This window comes from Leiobunum rupestre, chromosome 6, assembly GCF_980474605.1.
Source record: "Leiobunum rupestre chromosome 6, qqLeiRupe1.1.hap1, whole genome shotgun sequence".
Classification (NCBI taxonomy): Eukaryota; Metazoa; Arthropoda; class Arachnida; order Opiliones; family Sclerosomatidae; genus Leiobunum; species Leiobunum rupestre.
The window spans coordinates 28,545,572-28,562,871 of record NC_143389.1 but is presented as its reverse complement, the minus strand read 5'-3'; the positions used below and the strand labels follow the sequence as shown (position 1 = coordinate 28,562,871).

General features: G+C 37.0%; 2 protein-coding genes across 2 annotated transcripts; one reads left to right on the top strand and one right to left on the bottom strand.

Annotated features, from left to right (window-relative positions):
- The first annotated feature begins 1,161 nt into the window (after positions 1 to 1,161).
- Positions 1,162 to 5,891, top strand: LOC149940586 (uncharacterized). Its single transcript, XM_090179332.1, has 3 exons — positions 1,162 to 1,220; positions 5,381 to 5,664; positions 5,723 to 5,891. Exons 2-3 carry the CDS (start codon positions 5,381 to 5,383, stop codon positions 5,889 to 5,891), a joined length of 453 nt encoding a protein of 150 aa, XP_090035458.1. The 5' UTR covers positions 1,162 to 1,220.
- A 1,885-nt stretch (positions 5,892 to 7,776) lies between these two features.
- On the bottom strand, positions 7,777 to 17,008 carry LOC149940585 (uncharacterized). The gene is made up of 6 exons (XM_090179331.1): positions 16,421 to 17,008; positions 15,290 to 16,363; positions 11,259 to 11,392; positions 10,096 to 10,187; positions 9,593 to 9,691; positions 7,777 to 8,027 (listed from the first exon to the last, which is right to left on the bottom strand). The coding sequence occupies exons 1-6, from the start codon at positions 17,006 to 17,008 to the stop codon at positions 7,777 to 7,779; spliced, it is 2,238 nt and encodes a 745-aa protein (XP_090035457.1).
- Between the last annotated feature and the right edge of the window lie 292 nt (positions 17,009 to 17,300).

The window sequence follows — 17,300 nt, the reverse complement described above, 5'->3', positions numbered from 1 at the left end:
ATTTGTTTTTAATCAAATGAGAAATCGCTAAATTAGAATTTCTTCGATGCAATAATTTAAATCTTCCACGAAATTTTGCTCTATTTCAATTAAACCAAAATTTCATGCTCTATTAAATACGCTTTTGATAAAGCTGAAGGTCTAATTTTCAATGAAACGTAATAAGTGTCGGTGGTTCTGTGGTAGAACGTCCGCCTGTCAAACAGGCGGTCTCGGGTTCGAAACCCGCCCGATGCGATCGCAAGTTGATACTAAGACGAATACCGTGAACAATTGGTGGAAACCCTGCCATTGGATGTTGAGAGGTTGCATTACACTCAGCACTCGGTCCGTCCCAAAAGTCAATAAGAAAGAGTTGGAGAGTTACCACCCGTACATACACACCACAAACTCAACACCCACAAACGTCATAACAATAACACAACATTACCACCCTACACATAAACATTACAATAGCGAAATTAAACCTGTCGTGACGGCGAGCGTTGACGAAAAAAAACCAGCAAACCAACCCCGACTGCAAATTAATCCGTTAACGCTCACCGTCCCACGGTGGTTTTGCAAACACGGTTTTTCGACTTTGTACCCTAATTATTAGCAACTGCGAACGCAGAGATATCGAGAAACTGCGTACGCAGTGATTACACTTTGCACCGAAAATGCGAACGCGTTCGCAGGCCTGACAGACAGACAGACCCACCCACAGACCCACCCACAGACCCACCCACAGACCCACAGACAGACACGGTCGTTGTATAACCCCTCCTAGGGGACTTTGTCCCCTCGGAGAGGTAAAAACTCTACACTCGCCACATTCCCGGAGTATACCCGTAATGGAATATTATATGAACCTATTTTTTAAAAAGAAGATCCAAAGCGCATTGTTACATTATTTTTTAGCGTGCGGCGATGATATTGCAGTGTAGTTTTTTAGAGTAAAACAGCGGAAACAAACGCGATTTATTTTAGGGTGAAAGCCACGCGTTCTAGAAATTTGATGAGATATTTTCTGTTACTGTCTTTCGCTGTATTCTACTGAGAGCGGTCAGAAGAGACATCGATCTTTCGAAAATACTAGAATTTCAAGGTACTTATATAAGACTTACTTAAGAAACCATGATTGTATGTTCCATACTAATACTGTTCTTTCTCTACGGAAAGCGTGGGAAGTAATACGGAAGTATCAAGTGGACATTCCACTCCACCCTGGTTTGAGAAAGGTAAAAGGAACTGTATTTCTTACGGGGTTAAATTTATATTCTAAAATAATTTAAAAATGCACTATTGTTGGTTCATAAGTATCGAAATTAATGTGAATATTATTACTAGCGACTGTTTATTATTTTAACGGGATCGGACCGAAAATGAGGGAATTACAATCCAATGTTAAAAGTTTCCTAACCCGCGCGTTAAATGTTCGTCGTCGTTACTCGACATTTATTTGATTCAAATCAGTGATGGGCACTTCTAATAGCGTGGTAACCGCTCACGCTCTCAAAAAGTTGAGAGCCGGAATAGGCACTCGTGGATTTCCCTTCAATTATGAGAGCGGGAATAGACCAGGGGTTCAGGGGGAACGTGCCCCCCCCCCCAAATGTATGGTTGTATGAATATTTTTTACACAATTGTCTGCCCCCCCCCCCTGCATTAAAGTCCTTGCTACGCCACTGGAATACATGGATTTTAGCTCATTTTTGAGAGCTTAAAACTATATTTTGACGCAAAATGTTGCTCAAAGTTGAAAAACCTCTCCAATGAGAGAAGCGTTGTCCATCACTGATTTGTCGTGAGTGTCAGGTAGAAAAGAGATGACAAAGATAATGAATCATTTTGGGTATTTCAATTATATATACATTCACTAAAATATAGATCAAAAGTAACGTTATATCTTAACATTTATTAATATAGCTACATGAGCTAAATAAATCCAGAATTGTAACGAGTGTTTATTACTAAAGACTTTCTGCTAATGTAAAATTAGGCTTAGGTTGTAGTCTTTTCTAATTTGGGTTTCTAATTAGTTGTATATTCATAATCGAAAATTTTCGCGTTTTTATAGCCGCGAATAATAACCAACATATGTAACGATTAATCGAAAATTTGGGGTTAATTTATCTGTTGTAGTTAAAACTAATATTAAAATTATTTTCGATTAGTTAATATTTCAACCCAATTTGGTGGTAGTAAGAAACATAATATTTTATATTTTATAGTTGTCTGAAATTATAATGTCCATGAAACAAACGATATTTGAATGCTCGAAATGCCACGTCAAAAGGGGATCTATTCAAAAGTATTTAAGCCACATTAGAAACCTTCACAATACAGAACCAAATATTAGAATTCAGTGTTGTTTCTCTTGTCCAAACGTTTATAAGACGTATTCAGGACTAAAAACGCACATTTATAGAAATCACATTAACGAATTTAAAACCAAAGGCGTTAAGATCATAAAAAGATACTCTAATTTGAAACCGGAACAAGCAGTGGTTGAATCTTTGCCTAATAATACTGATAATGACAGCAGCCCAGAAAAGTACCATCCTTTACCCGATGAACAGATTTACAATAATTCAGTTACTTCTTTAGATCGGTTAAACAATAATGCGGTTCGGTTTCTTCTACAAATACGAGAGGTGCATAAACTGCCAACTTCAGTTGCGCAACAAATTTCCACTGGATTGGCGAGTCTTATATCAGAAGTCATGGAAATAAAAACTAGCAGCTCTGCTGACTCCAATTCGATTGACATTATGGATAGTTTTAACAATGTAGTTAAAAGTCCCGAAGCATTACAGAAATATTGCGTGTCAAATTTCCATATGGTAGAACCAATTGAGTATAACCTGAAAGTTTCAATTGGTATAGGACGTTTGCCGAAATGTAGTACTTAGCTCAATTAAAGTTATTACTAAGTAAAACTGACATCTGGAACGAAGTGATGCGTTTTGGTAATATTGAAAAAGAACTTAACGAACCAAAGGCTTATCTATCAGATATAAAAGATGGCTCTAATTTTAAAAATCATTGGCTTTTTTCAAAGAAAAAACACTCACTTCAAATACATTTATATACCGATGAAATAGAGGTATCAAATCCACTTGGCGCTAAAAGAGGTGTACATAAACTAAGTATGACGTACATGATGCTTGGTAACATTAGCTCTAAATATAGAAGCAAACTTTCGAGTATCTATTTAGTAATAGCGGCTTTAGATACTTCCATTCAACAACATGGTTATGATAAAGTTTACCAGCCTTTGTTAGATGATCTTAAGATAATTGAAACCGAAGGTATTATAGTTTCTAATGGCCCGCAAACCAAAACATTTTATGGAACTGTTTTAACTATAGCCGGAGATAATTTATCGAGCCACGCTCTAGCTGGTCTTATGAAATCATTTTCGAAGGGCCGTGTATGTAGATTTTGCATGGCTTCACATGAAGAAATAAGTAGGAAATTTAAAGAACGTCAATATGTTTTGAGACGTGAAGATATTATCGATTACCATGTGGAAAATGTTGAGAAAAATTGCCTAAACGCTACAGTTTATGGAGTCAAAAAACGCTGCTGTTTTAAGCAACTAACCAATTTTAAAGTTTCTCAATCATTTCCCCCCGATTTCATGCACGATTTCTTTGATGGTATTGCACCCAGATTTATCCGTGCTCTTTTTCAACATTTAGTGAACGAAGGCTCGCTAACATTAGAAATTATAAATCAGAGAATAACATCTTTTAAATATGGTCCTATAACCAAATCTAAGATACCAAGTATTATATCTGAGAGTGTTATTCAAGGTAAATCAAATATTAGTGGTTCAGCATCACAGAAGCAATGCTTATTTCAACTTTTACCATTGTTATATGGTGATTTAGTGGATGAGGGTAGTGAAATATGAGAATGCCTTCTATTACTAAGTGAGATCTGCGAAATAATATGCGCTCCTGTTATTGAAAGAGATTGGCTCCCTCATCTCGATAGAATAATAGAAGATTTTCTTTTACTTGCCTCGGAGCTCAAGCTAAATATATTTATCCCGAAATTACACTACCTCATTCATTATCCAAGATTGATATTAGAATTTGGTCCCGTTATAAAATTATGGTGTATGCGTTATGAAGCGAAACACCAATATTTTAAAGAAATAATAAAGCGTTGTAGAAATTACAAAAATGTTCCCAAAACTGCAGCCAAACGACATCAGTTCCTTCAGGCTTACGAGCTTAGTGGATCTAATGGGTTAACTCCAGATTCGATTGATAGTGGGAACTCAATTAAACTTAAGACGACGCAGTTGCCCGAAGCACTTAACTCTGCAATAAAATTATATATGCATTACCAATATCCATTAAAACCAGTTGAAGCTCTTTATCAATCGCGTACTCTTGATGTTAAGGGTATTGAATACCAAAAGGACTCCGTCATAGTGTTGGACCTACTTCACGCTGAAGAGATACCATTATTCTTTAAAATAACAAACATAATACAATGCTCTAATGTATGGCTACTCTGTGGAAGGATATATATTTCAGTGCAGTTTAATAGGTTATATAACTCTTTCGAAGTGTGTGAGGATTAATGGAAAATTCTACTACCTGGGGAAGAACAAAATGGCTATTGCGCACTTGAAATGTACCAAAAGGATGGCACATTATACATTCCACTGCGGCACACCCTGAGTAAATGGACTAGAATGTAAATTTCAGTGTCTGTAGAAATACTTCAATGAATAGTAAAGTTACTTTAACCAATTTAATTCAATCTTGTCGTAAATATATTTTACCATGTGCAAAAGATTTCTAGTTCACATCTATTTAAAAAGGTTCAGTTTAATACAAGATGTTATAATTATTTAGTAATAATAATAATAATAATCATTTACTGCTTATAACCCGCATCGCCGGGAGGGTTGTGGCTAGCCCTGCCACAGCTAACCCTAGCGTCCATACACTACCTATTGAATTAAAACCTCGGAAAGTTTTGATGGAAAGGGGGAATCGAAGTACTCTGAGTAAAACCCCTTTAACGGACGGGGAGATAACTTGCAAACTCAACGCGGGAATATTTCCCAGATGTGCACCCATAGTGCCACAAGTTGGGATCGAACCCGGACTTCTCTCGCTGCGAGGCAATAGTTCTAACCACTCCGCCACCCCGCTGAAAATAACGTTATTCACTAAAGGTACAATCAAAAGGTTTCGATCTTTCAATATTTATTATTAAGACAATGGTTCTAAGTATAAAAGGCTTTAACTGAGTCTATTGATGTAGTATCTATAAGACATACCACCTGTTTAAATGTAATATTTCCGATTATGATATAACATTTATTAATATTTCAGATAAATAGTCAAGTAACTGATTTTATCTATTGTAGATGCCAGAATATCACGTTTCTTATATGGAATCCAAAATTTTTTTAAAATTACCAGAGGACTCCAACTATGATGACCTATTACAAAGAATTTCTGATACATTTAAAATATCTCCAAATAGTGTTTTGCTACAAGTTTTCAGTGCCAAATATGAAGATTGGATAGATTTAGAGAATGAAATGCCCAACGACGAATCTCGAATTAAAGCTACCATGGTTACGAATATAATAGAGACGCAACAGAAGGGTAGCGCGGATGAAGCAAACCCATCAACTGAAACTTCCAGGTGAGTTAAAATAAATACCATTGGCACGATAAAACAATTTTATTTTTAATATTTTAAGCTCAACTGAAATAGGAGAGGCCACTTTCCCAATGGTATATAGAGTTCCAAGGTTTTCCCCTGATATTGAAGAAATGCTGCGACTGAAAAATGATGAGGTGTTATTGCAAAGGAACAGAAACCGAATATCTAAGGCGTTATTCGAAGACTTATGCAGATTTGGAAAGTAATATAACAATTTATTGTATAACGGAATTTTTATTTTAGTAGCTCTTTTAATTCAACTGCTTAAGTAGGTATCCATCTAGAGAGCAATACCAAACTGCGGTGAGAGGGCTTGTTCGAAAACACACTATTTTGAGTGACCGTGATGAGGAGGGAAACCCTCGGAAGAGTTCTGGAGCATATGTATATCTGCTATATTTGTGAATAAACTAAATTATGATTTCTAATTGTTTAATAAAATGTACAGATTACATGGTGGGCTGCATTAAAAAACCAGTTTAAGCAGTATCGTAAACCACTCTCGGGATATAAAGAAGTGGATCAAGCTAAAGCGAAACATGGTTCAGTTGTACAAAAAAAGAGAAAATGTTCCAGAAATGAACCTTCAGCTGCAGATGATCCAACGGAGAGCTCTGTAGAAGTGAAGAAAAAGCAACGAGGGGTTAGGAATTTTTCTAGTTAATATTTAAGTTAATGATATGATCTTTCATAAATATAGTCAATAGTAAGATGCTAAGTGGTTTTTTCACCAAGTTGAGTATTGAAAACGCTGATTGAAGTTGATAATTCTAGCAACTGAAACCACCCTATGTGTAAATGGCGTAGTCAGAAATTCGTCAAGGAGGTCGAGCTATGTGAATGTTAAGAACGGGTTGGCCTAGGGGGTTTGGACACGGAAACCACCCCTTGTCTTCGTGGCGATTGTTCATACCTTGTTGACCTAAAAATGGCGCCAGGGCGAATATCTCAATGTGTTTTAGCTACTATTTTGAAATTTAAGGGTGTTATACAGTGCTCGGGGGGTCAATCGACTATGAAAATTTCAATGACCTTGAACCATGTCTTAAAGGTCGTTCGAAAATTAGTTTGAGAACCGTAACAGAAGTTGGTTCCCTTTAGCAAAGTGTTCCCCGTCCCATTTTATGACTAACTAGCTTTGATCCGATCTGATTTTGCGAGATACGAAGTCGTGAAATGTTAGGCCAAAAACAAGAAGGTCGTTAAGTTGATTTTTAAAATAAATTTATAAAGTATACAAAGAGGGCTTTCTAGTGATATCAAAAAATCTTTGCGTTTTTAATTTTTCTTCATTTTATAGACGAAATACCGATATTTTAAGATTTTACAAAACTACTACTTTTTCTGAACAAAGAATAAAACTGGGTTTAAAATTTTAAAACTTTTCATCAACTAATTAATTTCAAACACTAAATAATTATAAATCAAAATCTTTTCAATGATTCAAATCAAATTTACTATAATTATTTATGGTAATGGCTTCGATAGACTATTTTGAAAAATTAGCAATAAAATCACTCGCACTTTCTTTAACATCAATTAATTTTGTTCGCCCATCCACATGTATAGCCACAACTTATATGTAATTTCATCATTTAATTCCACTTCCGCGTCTTCAAAGAGTGCGATTAGGTATTTTTGAAAATAACTTATTTCCAGGACACCTTTCACATCCGTTAAGCATGCATTGTCGTTCGTCTGCGGTGCAAACTTGTTTCAATATCGACCGCCATTACCTTACAGTCTACGGGGAGGATGCTGAAAAAACCGGTTTTGGGGTGATGAAATTTCTACGATAGAGGGTTTGCTTGTTGGTTGTCTGTAAGATAATGGCAGCGCCCAGTAAACGTTTCTAAAAAGAGTGTATAAGAGCTTTGTCAGTGGCGTAAATAGCGCCCCCGCAGACCCCGTGGTGCGGGGAGCCCCCGAACCTTTATGATTAAAATCGGTGCTATTTAAAAGGGCCCCGAGTTGTTTTTCGCGGTGGGGCCCGGAATTCCTAGTTACGCCACTGAGCTTTGTTATTCATTTTAACTGGTAGAGCGAGTGTAATACACTTCATGTTTTGGTGAATTCCATTGGACGAAGCAGTTACCCAGCACTTTGATCGTAGGCTACAAAACTTGTAAAACCCAGGTGAATGGTTTTAAGCTGTAAGTAGATCTCGCGTATGTTGGATAGCAAAAGCTTTTTCTGTTTTTGAATTTTAATATGACCTTGTCGGATCGTGACAAACTCTTTCCTTCTAGGGCACATCCTAGAAACCTCTTCATCTTCGTAAAAAGAAAACGCTTTAACTTCTACATCCAATGATAATTTATTTCCACGATTTTGATCTATGCCTGGTAAAATTCATAATTTATTGTTAAGTCCACGCGCTTTTTTAACTAGGTGTTCGGATACGTCAAACTCCTCCGAAACTTTAGCTATTGACCAAGAATTGGGGACTAAAGTAAGCAATTGGCACTTGTCTAACAGAGAGGAGTATCTAACCTTTTCCTTCAAGTCGTTAAAAAATGCATTTATATCACTGGAATTAGAAAAACACGGGTCGCAAGCCTCTTCTCTAATATTCAGAACTTTAGAAACTTTCGTTCTGATCCCCGCCAATGTCTGCGTAACATTTCGTTTCCCATATTGATTTCGCTGATGTGACGATAAACCATGCAACTTTATAGGTGATGTATCAAAGGCATGTTAGGACTCATTCAAAGCATCGAGTTCTAAGTTTTATCCTCTTCTGTGTTTGAAAGTGGCTGGCTTTCTCGACCTAAACTATCGGTTACCTCGCTCTGTGCCGAGTTTAATTCTGTAGTAGCACTAGATGTCTTAAGGGTATAAAATTTCTTGCAACAATTTGAGCAGAGCTTCTGACTCGGTTTTATGTCCTTATCCGTGATTTGGTTGATGATAATTGACTCTTCCGAAGATATGACCTGTCTGATAGAAGGCCGAGGTATTTTATCTGTGAAAATCAAAGGGATCGCAACATTCCAGTTGTCGTGACGAATACGTTGTTAATAGAGCTCCAAAATGATGGTAACATAACGTTTTTATACAACTTTTGTCGATGCCTCTCCTCTTCGCAATGAGGCGAATGTTTTCGTCATCAAGAATTTATTTATATTATTTATCCCATGTTCTAAGTATGCCCATTTCTGTGACAAGGTTTGTTACCAATAGAACATCGCGGTGAAAAACTTTCATTCATTTTTAAAATCGTTAAATTACCTGAGTAAATAAAATTTTAAATAGAGTCTATCGAAGCCATTGCCAGAAATAATTGTAGTAAATTTGATTTGAATCATAGAAATGTTTTTAATTTATAATTACTTACTGTTTGAAATTAATTAGTTGATGAAATTTTTTTAAATTTTAAACACAGTTTTATTCTTTGTTCAGAAAAAGTAGTAGTTTTGTAAAATCTTAAAATATCGGTATTTCGTCTATAAAATGAAGGAAAATTAAAAACGCAAAGATTTTTTAATATCACTAGAAAGCCCTCTTTGTATACTTTATAAATTTATTTTAAAAATGGTGTATTTCTTTTGTCGACGTCACTATATAGCGCAACGAACGCTACCCCCCAAAAAACAATTTTATTCAATTTAAGGGTCATTAAAATAAAAATCCGAGGGTCTACAAATATTTGAGCATAACCGTGAAATTCCGCACCTAAATATACCATATAAACCAAAATTTCATATTATTATAATGATATAATAGAAAGTTATTCAACATTTGGTCGAAGGGGGCGATTTCGTGGAACGCGTAACCCAAAAAACGGGGGGTATTGGTTATATAGTCGTATTTTTAAAACTACCAATTATTTTGCACTCAAAATTTATAAATAGTAGTTTTGAATATTGGATAAAACGTGTATAAAATTTGAATAAAATTGCTGTACCCATGGTGACATCACTGGGTGAGTTCACATGGAATGACCCATAATATTGAAACTGATATCCATTCTCTTCGTATTTAGGATGATGAATGTCCAACTCCGCTAATAAGAGTGAAAAAAGATTCATTCTTTTACAAACCCGTATATGTATCTATTGGAGAAAACCAAATTCATTGCACGAGCATTGCAAATGCAGCTTCGGTTTGCTTTGCAGCTTACTACGTTTTTAATTTAGAATACCCATTCCGTGCTAAGAGGACTATGGAGTTTATTCAAATAATTATCTTAAAAATTGATAAACCTAACAAAATTCCGGGGTGTTTCCAAACTATTGTGAATTCTCTTGGATTATTAACAAAATGATAATTCTTCTTCATTTGAAAATAAACCAATTTCGAAAACGACTATTTTGTTTTTACTATCATATATTAAATTGCATTTGCCAATATTATTTTATATTGCATATTATGTTATGTAACGATTTGTCACAGCCTTACAATTCCTACCTTTTGACGATACAAAAATGAACCTTTCGTAGGTGAGAAAGCAAACTCTTAAAGTGTAAGAATATTCACCCTTCGAGGGCAGGAATATGAACCTTTAGAGGGTGCGAATGCGCACCTTTTACTGGTTCAGATACACCCCTTTTACTGGTTCAAATTCGAACCTTTAGAGGGTGCGAATGCGCACCTTTTACTGGTTCAGATACACCCCTTTTACTGGTTCAGAATCGAACCTTTAGAGGGTGCGAATGCGCACCTTTTACTGGTTCAGATACACCCCTTTTACTGGTTCAAATTCGAACCTTTAGAGGGTGCGAATGCGCACCTTTTACTGGTTCAGATACACCCCTTTTACTGGTTCAGAATCGAACCTTTAGAGGGTGCGAATGCGCACCTTTTACTGGTTCAGATACACCCCTTTTACTGGTTCAGATTCGAACCTTTAGAGGGTGCGAATGCGCACCTTTTACTGGTTCAGATACACCCCTTTTACTGGTTCAGATTCGAACCTTTAGAGGGTGCGAATGCGCACCTTTTACTGTTTCAGATACACCCCTTTTACTGGTTCAAATTCGAACCTTTAGAGGGTGCGAATGCGCATCTTTTACTGGTTCAGATACACCCCTTTTACTGGTTCAAATTCGAACCTTTAGAGGGTGCGAAAAAGTAGTAGTTTTGTAAAATCTTAAAATATCGGTATTTCGTCTATAAAATGAAGAAAAATTAAAAACGCAAAGATTTTTTGATATCACTAGAAAGCCCTCTTTGTATACTTTATAAATTTATTTTAAAAATCAACTTAACGACCTTCTTGTTTTTGGCCTAACATTTCACGACTTCGTATCTCGCAAAATCAGATCGGATCAAAGCTAGTTAGTCATAAAATTTAATCGTGTCCTAAAGAACAGCTCAAAAAATGCGTGACGTTTCGGACTCATTCAAAAAAGCAAAGATTGTGCCGTTTAGGGTCATAAAAAAGTGGGACGTTTTGGGCTACTAATGCATGTGCCGTTTCGGGCATCCTCGATAACGAAATATAGAGGCAGCTCCAGTCTTCTCATCTAAATTATTTGAAAGTTACCGCTCATTGTGACTTCGAAAGCTCCAAACCTCTCTAAAGGGCGATGCAAAACCAAACAGCGCCTTCCAATCCAGAGCCAGAATACTTTTCAAATTTGGTTTTCTTTTCACTGAAGGCGGTTAAAATGCAATAAAACGCTTCTTCGATGAAAGATGGCAAGTGATAATCTAATGGGTCATTCTCATATTGTAGAACCGCAGCGGAAGTTGTATCAATTATCTATCAAATAAAATTAATTAGTTTACTATAGTGTAGGCGTGGTGGTAAAGGTTTCAAATGAGGTTCCAGATTATTAGCTTGGGGGTTTGTGGACGACCTTCCCGATTATCATTAATATTTTACAGAACTTTCGGCATTCAGAGTCACCTTTATAATCCTAAATTGATAAACTAATGTTCAATGCTTGAGAGGTTGATAAATCTCCGTGTAATTTTTTTTAATATTTTTATTTGTTTATTCTATAACTTTTACATGGTCTCTTTGTTTGGGTTAATTTGTTATTTTACAAAAGATAACGTCACTCATGTTACCGAATTAATGAGATTTGATTTTTTTTAGTTAACAAACTACTTGTCCCTGTTGTACATTGTTAGCAACGCTAAAAATGGTCTCAATATAGTCACTCTCCCTAAGTATAAAAAAATTATTCTTGGGGTGATATAACTTCAAATATTTTACAAACGATAGATAGTTTTAAATAATCCTACTGAACAGATAGGAAGCGAGGTTGAAGTGCTTCATTTGGTTTTAATCGGTTGTTAAGCTGGCGCTAGCCGTGAAAATAATAACAGCATTTCAATAGAGCCGCGATGTCGCCGTCATATTTCTATCTAACTTTGTGCGCTCCTAATTTTACACATTTATATCATAAATATAAAGTAGGTTTTAAAATGTGACAATATAAAATAAATTTCTAAATAAAATTTAAATATTACATATTAACTAAAGACCAACTTATATTATAATAAACAGCTAGGCTAATACCCAAGGCACCACCAAAGCCCCAAGTCATCTAGCGACTTATAATGCCTTAATCAGTGCAACAATCTTTTGGTTGCTCTAGCGAGAACTATCTCGAGCGACCAACTTACTAGGCATTGTTGGCATTTTACAATTAAAAATTATTTAAACTAAGTAATTAAATTAAAAGGGCAAGATTTCCATAAACATAAGTTTGAATTATAAAAACAGAATTTCATTAATGAAATAGTAAATACCAAAATAAACAAATCCTACATTACCCCTAATCAATTAATACTTTTAAAACTAGCTAACTTATTAATTTGATACCTAACGTTCTATGGCCAATAGTTAATAAATTATATTTACGGGTTAACCCTTATTCGCGTCACTAATGAAGACTAGAGGATTACGTTAAATAATTCCTTATGGAATTCTTACTAAATACAGAACTTCTTATGGAGATGTAAATGTTGAACAATATGTTAACTCCGTAACCTCCTTACTGAGTGATATCACTCATTAAAATAGTGCGCTTATTTATAATTCGGTTTACCGCCACAATTAAGTTTCTACTCATCGTTAGTTTCTGTGGCTCCCGCCTGAAGACTTGGTGATGAATCCAATGAAGAGTCCAGTGTTAGTTACGACTTCGATAAGTCCGAGAGTTTAAAGTTTTAACCCGAAGCATCACGACTAACCCTTTTCGGGTGGCGAGTTGAGTTAAGGCCTTTTCACACGAGCCAGCATTTTGACCCAACTAGTTAAATCAACTTGAGTTGAGTCAACTAGTTGGTTCGTTTGAATAAAACTTCGATGAGTTGATCCACCAAAAAAGTACGCGAAAAAAAATGGATCACTGTTCAATTTTTGCTGACTCAGCATTTTGATTTGAAAAGTTGGCTCGTGTGAAAAGGTCTTTACGAGTCAAGTCAAGCGGTTCAGGTGGAGTCCACGACAGTTCTCCTTTTTTCTTCGCCAGATCGCGTTCAAGAAACCTCGGGTTAAGGTCACGTGACCAGGTATAGTTTGACGTCGAATGACAACTTTTCCGAAACATAGTTCATAATTTTTGTAACATTTTTAGGTGGGTCCGATACATTTTTTACAATCAAAAACTCTATAACGTGTATGCATGAAAAACCCTTGGAAATTTTCCACGGTTAAAATCTATTTTGGTTTATTTATTTTTGTTTACATTTGGTGGTTGAGGGCCAAGTCGATAGCGACTTATAGCCCTCAAGCATTCCACAGAATTACTACAATGGACGGGAAATTTTAGGACGCTCGAGGTAGAAACCCATGGGACTCATTATTACCGTTAACAAGTTTTTATGGAAAGGAAAAACCAAAGGACTCGGGGGGGGGGGAATCCCTTTAACCAGTGGGGAGAGAACTTGCAAACTCAACGCGGAAGGAGACTCGGAACGACTGTAGTTCCGAATTTCCAGCCAGTGCCACAATCATGGATCAAACTCGGCTCCTCTTGCTGCGAGGCGAAAGCGCTAAGCATTCCGCCACTCCACCAACATTTTGTTTGTGAGGTATTTAACTTATCTTGTTATTAGTAAAATTCAATGAGCAGCCTGAATCCAGTATTTCTGGTTTTATGAAACAAAAAATAAAGTAAAAATTATATCGAAATTACTATGGATTTCTTAGTCACAAGAGTGCTTTTTTTGAGTTTGCGGGGTCTGCCAACTATTGCTTAGTCTTTTGATTTCAGATTGTGACTGTTAAGAGGTCAGAGCCTACATAGCGTTACCCTTTCTTCTTTCAAAGGGCTTACCACCAATATTTGGCTTTGCCTTTTCCATACAAAATTTGCACAGTTTAAAAGCAATGGTTATTACCATGGCAGTAGTGTTTATTTTTTTCCATTTTAAGATAAGTAAGTGCTTTACGGATTTATGGAAAGTCACGTTTCAATCAAGCTCTCAAAACCAAACGAAAAAGACGAGCACCCACACTTGAAATAGTGAAAAACCAAAGGAAATATAACGTAATCATATTTATAGTGCGCTATAGCACCGATTAATGCAGTTTCTGAATTGCGTATAAGTGTGTTTAAATTTGTTTTAACAATTACTTGATCGAATGAAATATGCTCAACTTTCGTCTCTCAGTTAACAATTCATTCGGATTAGTTTCTGGTTTGCTTTTTGACCCACGCCAACTGATCTGATTTTATCTGAACGTATTTGTAGATAATTTGATTTCAGATTTATCACAATTATTTGGTCCGGATAACGCAATTGCTATCTGGACCAAATAATTGTGATAAATTAAAAAAATATATAGCGGAACTTTCTCAGACTTGGGCAATATATTTTCACAACTCTATATATTTTATTTTTGTTATGAAATGAAATGAAAAAGTTTGTTTATTGTGAACAGCAACAGTACAAATGTACCTACAAGGGTGTACACACAAGAGGGTGAAAGTTTATAAACATCGGTTATTTACATACATACAAGTCGATAGATTGACACAATGTATTAAGTTAGTGTAACCGCAGAATATCCGAGCGTTTACTGTTAAAAATGTCTAATTGGTCAGTATATTGGTTGTAGGTTTGTTGCATTCTGTGCATCGGGCATAAAATCTTCGTTAAACTAAATGTAGGAGCTTTGCGAATGTTATAGCCTGGTACATGGAAATTGACAAAAGGAGTTAATTCAGTGAGATGGGAAATGTTTATCAACCGCCACACAAAGATAATTTCGCGTTTAATGGTGTAAAATTTTATTGTTTCCATGCCTAGGCAGCCTAGTAAGTGCATGTAGTCGTAAGGTTGTTTGGGGAGGAAAAACGTGTGCAAATATTCCACAAATTGTCTTTGCACTCCCTCAACTCTCTGAAGTAGGTAGTCTGAGCAGCCGCCCCATGATAGAATGTCATAAGTCAGTTTGGAACGCACAAGACTGATGTAGAGGTTTTTGAAGTGTTTGACCGATTTCAGTGCCCGAGCCAAGCGAAGGACCCCGAATAGAAGACTTCGAGAACGACCTATGACGTTTGACACCTGTTCTCGGAAATATAGGCCACTGTCCAACCATATGCCTAGGTCTTTAAGGCAGAATGTTCTTGGTACTTGGACAGCATTGACTGTATAGTAACATATTTATGTTGGTTTTTCGAGTGAGTGATATAACCTGGCTCTTCGAACTGTTTATAAGCAGGTTGTTGTTGGAACACCAAGTTGCCACATTCTTTAGATCCTCCTGTAGGGCCTTATAGTCGGTCTCACACGTTATGTTTTTATAAACTTTGTTATCGTCTGCGAACTGTTTGACTTTTGAGTTTTTTATTACGGCGGGAAGGTCGTTAGCGTATATGTTATATAGCAAAGGGCCCAACGAGCTCCCTTGAGGAACCCCGCAGGTTGTAGCGAATGAGACCGTGGTAACCTGGCCGTTGTTGGATCTGTTGGTAAGGTAGTCCAGTAGCCATCGGGAGGTGGTACCGGTAAGACCGTAGAGGTTTAACTTGGTCATAAGAAGGGGATGGGACACCCGGTCAAACGCTTTGGAGAGATCTAGAGAGACAACGTCAACCTGACCTCTGGATAAGACAGGAGGCATGACATCGTTAAGAAACGAGATGTGGTTTGTGTCAACTGAGCGCGCTTTCCGGAATCCGTGTTGAGGTTCAGTGAAATTGGGTTTAAACCAATTGCAGAGGACGTCGTGCATTACCGAATCGAATATCTTCGCAAAGCAGCAGATTAGAGAGATCGGACGGTAGTTTTTAACGTCCCCAGAGAACCCGGATTTAAAGATCGGGGAAATGACAACTGTCTTCCACAGAGTGGGAAACACGCCAGAGGTAATAGACAGGTTGAAGATATGGTGTAGGACCGGTGCCAAAATATCAAGGCAACCTTTTATAATAAAAATTGGTATGTTATCAATGCCCGTAGAGCTGGTGAGTTTTGATTTCTTGATAGCGATGCGAATGACGGCTTCATTTAGAGTTACTTGAGCAAGCGTGGTGGCTGCCGGGTATATGGCAGGAAGTGAGTAGGTGGTGGGATTTTGAACGTTATCAGTGGCGATATTTTGGAAATTAGTTTTGAATGCTGTGGCTAAAGTTGTCGGGTCAGATGTCAATTTGGAATTGATCTGTAGAGGGATAGGGGATGCTTTGGCCTTGAGTCTCGCATTGACAAAGTTCCATAGACACTTCGGATTCTTGAGCGACTGTTCATAAACTGATTCAGAGTGTAGCTGGCGGTCAGTAGATAATCGAGTTTTTACTTAATTCCGCAAAGAGTCGTATTTCGCTTTGTCCACAGCTTGGCCGCTGCGCTTTAATTTGCGATGGTAATAGGTTTTCCGTTTCAGAGCTAGGATTAGTGCACCAGAGTACCAAGGGGGAAAGTTATTGTGACGCTTGGTCGGTGCTGTGGGGATGTTATCCTTCATCGCTCTCTGAACAATGTCTGTTAGGATAGCGACGCATTCATTAGCATCCTGTGAGCGGTAAAAAGCTGCACAGTCCATAGAGGTTAGATTTTGATAGAGTTTAAGGTAATCACCTCGCTTGTAACGGAAAGTTGGTTTCGATTGGGTAGGTGAGGGACTTGCAATTTCACCATGGTAGGTGATTAGCAGCGGCGGGTGACAACTGTCAATAGGCACTAGTGGCGCCGGTGCGACCGCATAGGTAACAATAGTGGTATTGGTTAGGATGAGGTTTAATATAATACCGTAAGAATTGCGGATAGTATTAAGTTGAGCTAGATTACAGTCCGTACACAAATCCAATACGGCCTGCGCTTTGCTACGAACGTTAGGGTTGCAGTTTATAGTAGAGTGTGTAGACCAGTGAACACCTGCACTGTAAATGAAAATGTTACAATTTTGAACCATAATAGGTTTAAATCCGTGAAACCCAGGTAAAACCTATTATGGTTTTCTATAAACCATTTCTTAGTGGTTAAAAATTTAACCTTCCCAAATGGTATAAAAATTCACCTCCAAAAGGTGCTCATTCGCACCCTCTAAAGGTTCGAATCTGAACCAGTAAAAGGGGTGTATCTGAACCAATAAAAGAGGTGAATCTGAACCAGTAAAAGGTGCGCATTCGCACCCTCTAAAGGTTCGAATTTGAACCAGTAAAAGGGGTGTATCTGAACCAGTAAAAGATGCGCATTCGCACCCT

Bases quoted from the DNA above. Each gene is read 5' to 3' on its own strand.
- LOC149940586 (XM_090179332.1), top strand. From the start codon at position 5,381: ATGCCAGAATATCACGTTTCTTATATGGAATCCAAAATTTTTTTAAAA. The intron at 5,665-5,722 runs GTGAGTTAAAAT...TAATATTTTAAG, and splicing joins CCATCAACTGAAACTTCCAG to CTCAACTGAAATAGGAGAGG.
- LOC149940585 (XM_090179331.1), bottom strand. From the start codon at position 17,008: ATGGTTCAAAATTGTAACATTTTCATTTACAGTGCAGGTGTTCACTGG. The intron at 10,188-11,258 runs GTATTCTGGCTC...CACCCTCTAAAG, and splicing joins AAGAAAACCAAATTTGAAAA to GTTCATATTCCTGCCCTCGA. The intron at 8,028-9,592 runs GTACAGCAATTT...GAATTTTACCAG, and splicing joins ACCCAGTGATGTCACCATGG to GCATAGATCAAAATCGTGGA.